We start from the raw sequence: 11,001 nt of genomic DNA on the forward strand, positions 1-11,001 counted from the left end.
AGTGACTAGAGTGCTGCAGTTTGACATGTGCGACAGCTGTGTACTGTCCAGACGTCAGCATTTCATGACGCTCTTCCATTCTTTGGCTGTGACTTTGTTTCCATCTCTTTCATGATGAGTCTTGGATTGAGAGAGGTTGGTATAGATGACTCACCCACAGGTGAGAATATAGCCAGTACTTGGGCCAATTGTGAATCTTTATATTAACTGTCATCCAATGAAACTATAAATCTATTGGTAGGAGAGCATTAAGCAGAGTTTCACAGCATGACTTGTGAATAAAACAACAACATGCCTAGCATCCAGGCACAGACTTTTTTTTTTTTCTTTTTTACAGTATCAGGCATGAAATCCTTCCTGTATAGCAGGACTCATATCTAATCAGAAAAGTTATTGACATCACTGTCCTGCTACTATTTATTACACAGGCAAATTAGTGTTTTAGCAGTGTTGTGTCTATACCGGTACAGTAGAAAATAGGTTTGGAAATTATATGATGTTTGTGGAAATGAACAATTTACACATAAATACTGGATCAAGGAAAAGTAAAGCAAATTTAAAAGCTCTTGAGACAAAAATGTAAATATGGCATAACCAAAAATCTGTGGACTAGGACAGATTCCTACTACAGCAGAGTAAGAACTACGGCTTTTGTCTCTCGTTTTATTTTTTTTTTAAATAATTTTGATGATCTTTGTTGTGATATTTGTAATGTTAGATTGCTCTCAAAGAATCATATACTGTACAAGATTTAAAAGTCCATATTTGTTGGCTATTTCTGATTTGTGATGTTTGTTAATATTTTCTTCTTTCTTTTTTAGGTAAACGGACAGTGTGCTGGCCACACAGCAATGCAAGCTGCTAGTCAGAACGGACATGTTGATATTTTGAAATTACTTTTGAAGCAAAATGTTGATGTTGAAGCAGAGGTATATAAACTAAGCTTGAAAACAAGACCGAGTCAACTTTTTCTAGAAATAGTTCTATATAAGATGGAATTTCATTCTTGAAATTTAATATTCACCCTGTGTTGTCCAAATTAAAAGGAAAAGAAAAGATAGTTTAGAACTTTCTTCTATCTTTCTCTTCCCATCACTCCTTTTCTCTCTTTTTAATGACTCCTCAATATTTCAGACGTAGCCTCCTTCTGTTAGGGTAGAAATGCTATTGGGAGCACTACTGTGCTCACCCATGATCCCTACTAGACACGTATAAGGGGATGTATACACTTGGGATCAACATCTTTCTTAACTAACACTCAGAGGTCTTTTTTTCTTACAAGTTCATTTATCATTTGCTTAGCCTGTTTATTATTATTTTTTAACTTTTATAGTGGGTCTTTATCCCTGCATGTGCAGATGCTTAACTTTGTGTGTATTATAAAAGGGCAATAAATACTGACATTGGCTGGGACATCTGTTCTATGTATGAGGTAGAAACATTAGCTTAGTTTAACAAAATACAGTTAACAACTGTAACATTACCAAAAAAAAAAAAAGATATCAGGATTGTATTTATTCTAGTTTAGACCAAGCTATGGAGTAGTAGTTTTGCCCTCTAAACTCTCCTGTGGGAGCGTTAAAATGCTTGAGTTACCAGAATATCTCTCTAGCTCTTTCTCTTTTTAAATTTATTTTTATTTTATATATATCCTTTTAAAAAGGTCTTCCTGATCTTATGTTACTTTTTTCCCTTTAATTGTTTGTACTTTACTGGCTACCTAAAGAGCTTATGGTGTTTCACCATTAAATAGTTCATTGTTGATGTTGGAATTTTCTGTTGCCCATGGGGAGAGTTTGAATGATTTTTAATTTGTAATCTTTCCTCCCCACCCCTCCCCCTTTTTTTTTTGGCAGGAGGAAAAAGAATGCCTGTTTGCGCTTATATGTCTATCAATATACATTTGCTGGTGCAGGTGTGTGTGTGTGTGTGTGTGTGTGTGTGTGTGTGTGTGTGTGTACATGTGCATACAGGAGTCTTTGGAGACCAGAAAGTAGCATCAGATCCCTTTGAGCTGGAGTTGTGTGTGGTTGTGATGTAGGTACTGGGCACTGCATATGAGTCCTTTTGCAAAGTAGTTCATGCTCCTAACTACTAAGCCATCTCTCCAGACCCAGATGCTTAAACTTCAAATTAACATTGCAGAAGACTCCAACTACATAGCAGTTATTTTTACTATGATGTCTTATTATGAATGAGATATATAATATGATTTTTCATTTGCAGTAGTATAGAAGTTAGATTTTTCCTGACGGAACTTAGGAACTTAGATGTGGGTTAAAAGTTATTTTATTGATGGGCAGTGGTGGCACATGCCTTTGATCTCAGCACTTGGGAGGCAGACTCAGGTGGATCTCTGTGAGTTGGAGATCAGCGTGGTCTATAGAGTGAGTTCCAGGACAGTCAGGAGTACACAGAGATGTGTACTTCTTGTCCTCAGAAGATGGCCTACAGAATAGGGTGTAGTTGACTCAATGTCATTGAATTTGCTTTCATCAGTAACTTTCCCCTGCTTAATTGAATTAATATAAAATAAGCGGCCAGTTAATACTGTAAACATGTAAGACTGGAGCTAGAGCTATGTGCTGTTGGTCAGATGTTTGTAAACAGTCCTTTGGTTTGGAAACTGTTGGTTAACTAGAACGTGAGACCCTGACTGGGACTTGTGCTGTAATACTTCTTTAGATTTCCATCCCATATGCTTTCTGCTCCTGCAGACTTATATCACTTGTAGAAGGAGTATGGAAAGCAATATTCCTATGTATCCTAACAATAGTCCTAATATCCCAACAGTTTCTTGGGATCTCTGAGGAGGAAGGGTAAGATATAAGCCTTAATCAGACTCTACCAATCAATGTAGAGAGAAACAATGTTAGCACATCTTGAAGTGAAGTGGCTGTGTTATGGTTCCTGGTCACATAGGCATTGTGTTAGTTGTACCCAGTTAAATTTTTCCCATCTGTACTTTGTTGGAACATTGAGTGGGGTCTCCTTGTCATTTCTGATCCTTGTTAGACTGTTGATTTAGTTGGGAGAGTTTAGTTTTTTTAAAACCCAAATAGATGTTTACAATCTTGAAGATAAACATAGTATTTTACCCTATTTTCTTCATTAAATTATTCAGAAGTTTAAAATGGTAAAAACATAATATTAAACATTTGCACTGATGCTGTATATGGTTTTACCTAACATCGGATAATGATTGCCTTTGGAATCAATTCAAAAAAGTTGTATATTTGCTGATGTAATTAGTTTTTGTAATGGAATTAGCAAATAAAAGGATGCTTGTTATTCAGAACCCAGACATGACACTACAAAAACCCAGTTTTACAAATGTTGAAAGAAAAACTATTTAAAAATTTAATTAAAATATAAATACAACTCACAGTTCAAGATAGACAAAAAAATGCATTGATTTTTTTTTTTCCCCACATAAGAGTTAACATTAGCAGGTTTTTGACTAGGGATAGACTATGCATGAAATTTCCTTCCTGTTTCTCTGACTTAGAGAAAGCTCAGAAAACTGTATCGGAAAGTTAGCTTTGTCATCTTACTAAGCACAGTGTCTACCTACCTTATGTACAACTTAGAGCATCAGGGCCTGTGGGAGCAAATTTGAGGCCTCTTCAGGGATTTGGGATTTTATTTCCTTTACTGATAAAGTATTAAGATATGGAAGTTTAGATGAATGTCCTTTGTTTTTAGATAGAATGAAAACATTCTTAGGTTATTAGGAAATTATGATTTTACCAAGGGTTTTGAGGACTCGACTTGAGGGTTAAGCAACAAGAGCAATATGAGGCTTCACCATAGACCCTGAGTTTTCCTCTCCTTCCCTCCCCCCTCCCTTCTTCTCTTCCACTCCTTCCTTCTTTCCTCCGTACCTTCTTTTCTTCCTTTTCCCCCAGTCCCATTTGTATACATATATATATTCCTGTGTGTATGTATGGCAAATACTTACTGATTGAGCTACCTTCTTTAGCCATAAATCCAAAATTAAAATGATATTTTTGCTTCTACAATGATACTGAGTAAAAAGTTCCATTATAAAAGTTGTAATTTCCTGAAAGGTGGTACTTTTATAGCCATGCCCATTGTTATCATTGCAGTGTAGCAAGTTAACTTGTTTTCATTCTTTGAAAACACAAAATTCCCGTTTTCTTGTCTGTGATAATATTTTATGGGACTGTAATATGGGGAAAGAGAAACAAACCATCAATTTTAACATGACACTTTGGTATCACTTGTATTTATTCTAACTAAAATTTTCTAACAGGCAGAAGAAGACAGTCTAGGTGTTCTATCTCTCTATCTATTTATCTATCTCTATCTCAAACGGATACTTTGTCCAGTTCTGGTTATCTCATTCATGGAAACAAAACTATAAAACTGGGCAATAGGTGATAAGTGGTTTCAAAATCAGTTTTTAAGAGTGAGGGGATCTTTAATAGCAATTTCAATTGTCATTCCTGGGAACAAATATCTAAAGCCAGTTTTTAAGAGTGAGGGGATCTTTAATAGCAATTTCAATTGTCATTCCGGGGAACAAATATCTAAAGCCATTTTGATGGCTGTAAACTTGAGTCCGTCCTGGTATTTAACAGAATGATTCCTTTAAACTGATCAATTTTGAAACCCGTACCTATTGCCCAGTAAAGGAGAGAGAGAAAGAGAGAGAGAGAGAGAGAGAGACAGAGAGAGAGAGACAGACAGACAGAGAGAGAGAGAGAGAAATACAGAGAAGTATTGTGTATAAGAGAAGCACCCAGACTATCTCTGAAGATAACCTACTTCTCTGAGTCCTGTTCTCATCACCCTTCATTTGCCCGCGCACAGATTCACCTCTCCCAAGTGCTTCTACAGTGGGGGACCAAGCACATGAACTTTTGTGCTGACAAATTGTTTCTAAACTGTAGCAGTCAAAAATACTCAGGAAATGGAAAAGATAACTAGCACAGTGTCTTTCTTCTTCAGTCACAGTAAAGTGAAGGCAGAAGTGAAGGAGAAGGGCTGTGGGGTCAGCCTGCCTTACAGTGAAGGGGGACAGCCACACCACAGCCATGAGCTGTGGGAATGAGTCAGTCCTGGCAGGTGGACATGAGGGGACAGTCTGGAAAATCATTTCAAGAAGAGCACATAGAGGACTCAGAGAGGAAGTAGATGCATGCGGGCCTGCAGAGCACTGTTTTTGCTGACCATATGGACTGCAGCTTTGTTGGGCAAGATGGGGCAACTTCAGTGGCACAGGTTTTAGAGGGTTGAAAGAAGAGAGAGGGCAGGAGAGGAGGGGCAGTGTTAGTTTAGTCTCCATAGAACCCTGTGTGCACTAGTGCAGAGACAGGCTGTGCTACAGTTTATTCAGAGTAATTCAGAAGAAAGCAGTAAAACTTAGAATTGAAGCTGAGGTATTATGATTTTCCAATTTAGAAGAGAAACCTGAAAACTTTTAATTGTATTGTCCTTTTATATGTGTGTATGTGTGTTCTATAATCTTTAATTTTATAAAAAAGTTATTACCTTTAGTATCATGTATCAGGGCTTAAATTTTTTTTTAATATTTGTTTTTACATAGACAAATTTGATAGGGCTTGTACAGCATGCTTCTGTTAGTGGTTTCTTGTTTGTTAGTTTTACTTTTTTCTTCCTCTTCATTATTCTCTCTCCTCCCTCCCTGCCTTTCTGTCTTTCTGCTTGTCTGTCTTAAGATAGAGTCTCACTCACTTTATAGCCCAGGCTGTCCTAGAACTCACCGTATACTCTGTGCTGTCCTCATTATATAGTATAGGCTAGCTTTGAAATTTGGTCCTCCTGCCTCAGGCTCCTTAGTGCTGGGATTATATGTGTGTAGCACCATGCCTGGCTTCAGTTAATAGTTTTCTAGTAACCGTAAGTGTAATAATTTCATATTCATAAATAATTCCCATTTTTATTTAGTTGGTGATATTGGATTGATGTTCCCTTTTTAAATGGAAAGGTAAATGTGTAGTCTTAAAAGATAGCGGGGGTGGTGAGGGGGCTCTGGTTAAGAGTGGGTATTACTCATGTACAGGATCTGAGTTCAGTTTCCAGCACCCATGGTGACTGACTGTCTCACAAGACCATACTCTAACTCAGGGACTGAAACGTGCCTTTGGCATTCCAGGGCACCCACACTTGCACAGAACCACAAGCTGACACTCACACTCTTTCTTCCTGCCTCTCCTGTCTCTCTCTCTGTGACTGTCTCTGTCTCTGTCTTTCTCATACACACAGAGGGAGAGAAAGATATTTTTAAAAATTACAGGAAAAAAAATCCAGATTGATGGTTAGGAAGATCAGTTGTCTGTCTTTTTCTTTCTGTCTCTCTGTCTCAGGATGTATGTGCACATGTACATATGCTTGTGATACTTGAGTGCAATGATGTTCAGAAGTGTGAGAATGGAACCTTCTCTGGTTGCTTCCTAGTCCTTCTTTCTCAGTATTGAAATGTAACAAAGCCTTCTTGTAGAAGGGAGCTTTTTCCCGGCCCCAAGCTCCTGAAAATAATGACTCTGAGACTCAAGTATATTTATAAATACCTAGGGCATATAGCTAGGCATGTTCCCCAACTGGTTTATAGTTTAATAATCCCACTCTTCTATTCTAAGTTCTGCTATTTACTTGGTCCTTAGTTTATATGCAAGTGTCTTCTATGTCTGGGGCCCAAATCTTCCTCATTTGGCTCTATTCCAGAATCCTTTCTGCCTACTGAATGTCCCAGCTTCTGTCCTTTCCATTCCTATAGGCCATAGGGTTTTTTTTGACAAGTGATACACATACAGTACACAAGAGATTTTTCTCTGCAAAACTCCTAATTTGATTCAGCTAGTAATATCCACAAGGTAAATTTCCTACCTTTTCAAGAAATGTAGCTGAACCAAATTCCTACATAAATATCACCCTTGATACCTGTTTGAAAGATAACAGGAAAATATTACAAAACAAAATAAAACCCAAACCTATCTTGAATTCAGTGCTTGTTTTGTGTCTATTCATTAGTTTTAGAAGTATTTAATTACAACGGTATTTACTTGTGTGATCCTTGAGAAGTAGTTTTAAGTGATCATGGATGGTACCAAATGAGTTTTCAAACCCTTTGTAAAATCTAGGGAGTATGCTAGGTACTGATATAAAGATTGGGTGTCTCTGTTTTGGAGGAATACTTGAATAGGCTTACATTCAAGTGTAATGGTGTTGACATTTGGAGTGTAGTATTCTCATGGAGATAGTAGGAGTATTATAGTACCCTTATCTATGTATATCTATCTCTGCAAAGGAAATGAGGCTAATTATATGTAAATATATGTGATGCATAATGTATGTTACCTTTATATTACAGTACAAGCACTTTCCCCTTTATAGCTTCTTTTATGTCAAAAAAAAAGTTAATCTCTCATCTCTTTAGAAGTATGACTGTTACAAACAGTATGGCAAGCATAGTTTAATTCCTCTGAAAGAGTTACACAATTTTGGAATTTTATTTTATTTTATTTTATTTTATTTTATTTTATTTTATTTTATTTTATTTTATTTTATTTTGAGACAGGATTTCTCTGTATAGCTTTTTCTGTTCTGGAACTTGCTTTGTAGACCAAGTTGCTCTGGAACTCACAGAGGTCTGCTCCTGTCCCCAGAGTACTGGAGTGTGCCACTACCACCTGGATCATTTTTAAATCTTAAAAATGCATTATTTAGCAAGAATTTCTGTTTTCAAATACACAGCATCTGACTTAGATGTAATTTGACTAATGTCCAATTCCTGTGTAAAGGTAATTAAGACCATATTGTTTTATATCTTTTTTGGTAGTTACACTCAACTGATAGTAGTGTAGTTGTCTTGTTCCTGGATTAGTTGTGCATTCTGGAAATGCCAGGATTTGGGATACTGAGGCAGGTAGAGGGCTCAAGGCCAGTGGAGGTGACATCAGATTCTGTCTAAAAGACTTTTTGTTATGAGCTGGATGGCACTAGCTGTAGAGCATGTGCCTCACCTATGTGAGACCCTAGGTTTGATCCCTAGTGCTACTGTTTTAGTAAAATACCCTGGCATTGGCTTAGTTCAATATGGTGTAATGTGACTAGCTTATATAGTCATTTTATATTTACTTTCCCACAACTTTTCTGCAGTTAATTTTGTTTGTGATATTTTATAGCTTTAGATTTTTTTTCTTAACTCGTCCCTGATTGAACTTTCATGCTGACCTTCAGGATAAAGATGGAGATCGAGCCGTTCACCATGCAGCCTTTGGAGATGAGGGTGCTGTCATAGAAGTCCTACACCGAGGCAGTGCTGACCTGAATGCTCGTAATAAGCGTAGACAGACGCCTCTTCATATTGCTGTCAATAAAGGTCATCTTCAAGTTGTGAAGACTTTGTTGGATTTTGGTTGTCATCCCAGTCTCCAGGTAAGACTTGAAAGGAGTATACTAAGCAGGCATTGGTAGGACTGGTTAAAGTGACTTACCAAGTTCTGTAGTAAATTTGTTATTGTGAAGGATATCCAAGATACAGGCTAATATAAAATAACTTACTTTGCAACTATTTAAATATTTTCATTGTAACTTTATTATTCTAGGTTTAAGTCTGTTTTGGAAAATATATTATGTTGATTTAAGTAGGAAGGAAAATAGCCTGAGTTTTGAAACAAAAATTTTGCCTAAAAATGATTTATTTCTAAGCTAGTTTAGCAACTAGATGAACTTAAACCATATATGTAAGAGAAACATGGTCTGTGTCCATGAACACTGTTTTTTTTGTATGCACAAGGTTAAAATTCGGAATGAGTATTTAATTTCATAGAAAAATAATACAGCATATAATAAAATGTCAGTGGGTTTCTTTCTAGCCCTTTTTCTATCTTGATCATTTTTAACAAAATAGACTTGAAATATTATTTTTAAATAAAAGTATTTTTAAGTACATTTTATAATAATTTATAATAAATAATGAGTATTATTTTTAAATAAATGTTCTTGAGCACTATTCAGATATGTAAAACTACTTTCTTTAAGTTGAAAGTGCAGTAATAATTAGAAGACAACAGGAGCAATCACTGTGATCTTAAATAGCTTGTGGCATGAATGATTGTAGATATTAGGGAATGGCTGAAGCCCAGGAGTGGGAGAAGAGAGAGAGTGGCAGGTACTGCTCAGTCCAGAATGATTTCTTCCAAACTGGGATGTAGCTTTATATCCTGCCTGTAGGGGGCAGGGCTAGAGAACAGAGGAAGAACCGAGAGTGTTCTGTTAAGGGGAAGGAATTGAGAGCTCCTAACCTGAAGTGGGAGACAGTTATGTGTAGGGATTGTAATAGACAAAGCATACTTGAGACTTATGCTTTGGAATAGCTGTTATGGGGACCAGGAAGCAGGACAGACCAGGGACCCATGGAAAGGTGAAAGGCTGCACATTTTTAGTGCCACCAAATAAGAGGTAGGTGATTGGATTGAACTCCGGTTAGGAATACCTTATGTAGGTGAGTGCCTGTGATTGGAAAACATTTCCTAAACACGGCCAGATGATACTATAGGTTTTCATGTATTTTATTTTTTTTCAAGGCCATACATCTCTGCCATTACAGAATAAAGGAATCATAGCTAATATATAGATGAATGGATATGGCTGTGTTCCAGTAAAATTTAATTTATAAAAACAATTGGAAAGCTACAAATTGTATATAAGCGCCAAATAATTCACTTTTGCAGGTGATCGATACTGAATTAGAATTCATTAATCAATTCATAAATTGATTAATGATAAATACCTCCACAAAAGGTAGATTGAGGGAGTAAAGAGACACTCAGTGAGTAAGAGCACTTATGTAACCAAGGGAACATAAGCTCAGATATTTAGCACCCACACAACAAACTGGGCATGTCTATAACATTGGGATGCTGAAGACAAGTGGTTGCAAAGCTCACTGGCCGGCCAGCCTAGCTATGTAGGCAGAGACCCTGTCTCTGGTGAGTAAGTGAGAAGAGTAGAGGAATGGAGCTGCTGTCTTTCTCTGGGTGTAAACACCTGTCTTGTGCTTGTACCACACACTGCATCCTATACATACAGGTACAGGTTTTTAAAAAAAATAGATTCAGAAATTAGAGTTTTTGATTGGATTTGTTTCTACTTTGAACTAAGCCACTTTTCCGCCCTCTGAAAACACAATAGTTGTTGACTTTCAACCTGTGGATGCATATTCTATTAATATATAGGAAACCGAAAAATTACTGCTACTCGTGTAATTAAGGCTGAAAATACTGGCCTTAAACTCATGGTATTGGGGCCTACAAGTACTGCCATAGGTTGTTTTAATATTTGAGTCAGGGTGTCTTGTAGCCCAGGCTGACATTGTAGATGATAATGACTTTGAACTTCTAATCTTTGTACTGTCACCTCCCAAGTGCTAGGGTTATAGGTATGCACTGTCATGTCCGTTTCCTATGGTGCTGGAGATGGAGCCCAAGGCTTTGTGCATGGTACACAAGGACAATAGAGTGTCACATTGGGTGTGTTACTACATGCCTATAATCCCAGCATTCAGAAAAAAGAGGCAGGAGGGTCGGTAGTTCAAAGCTAGCCTAACTATATAGAGTAAGGTAAAGGTCAGCTTAGGCTGCAGTGTGAGAATAGTCTCAGAAAGAACCACCACTACCATTACCTCCATGTCAGAAATGGACCAACAAGAAGCAGGAGTACGATTGCTGACTGACAGCTGTCGCTTGTTGGAGAGCCTGCTTCTTTGTTTAGCAGTAGTGAAAGTCGTCCTGTTGATGTGGTGATCAGTGGAAGGAGAACTAATGGAAGTCTCTTTAAACTTTAAAAAAAAAAAAAGGATTCTGAAGGTGACACCCCTCTCCATGATGCCATAAGTAAGAAACGGGATGACATTCTGGCAGTTCTTCTGGAAGCTGGAGCAGATGTGACCATCACGAACAATAACGGGTTCAATGCCCTGCACCATGCTGCACTGAGAGGGAACCCCAGGTA

The 11,001-nt window shown here is 37.3% G+C and overlaps 1 protein-coding gene across 3 annotated transcripts in view; it reads left to right on the top strand.

Annotated features, from left to right (window-relative positions):
* Positions 1 to 11,001, top strand: part of Mib1 (mindbomb E3 ubiquitin protein ligase 1) — a 92,954-nt gene that overhangs the window by 41,678 nt on the left and 40,275 nt on the right. For all 3 annotated transcript variants that reach the window (NM_144860.3, NM_001364997.1, XM_006525811.4), the window contains exons 10-12: positions 822 to 929; positions 8,227 to 8,424; positions 10,847 to 10,998. In NM_144860.3, the coding sequence (NP_659109.2) occupies positions 822 to 929; positions 8,227 to 8,424; positions 10,847 to 10,998 (458 nt within the window). The remainder of the gene's footprint in view (positions 1 to 821; positions 930 to 8,226; positions 8,425 to 10,846; positions 10,999 to 11,001) is intronic.

The sequence above is a fragment of the Mus musculus genome, chromosome 18 (assembly GCF_000001635.26).
Source record: "Mus musculus strain C57BL/6J chromosome 18, GRCm38.p6 C57BL/6J".
NCBI classification, from domain to species: Eukaryota; Metazoa; Chordata; class Mammalia; order Rodentia; family Muridae; genus Mus; species Mus musculus.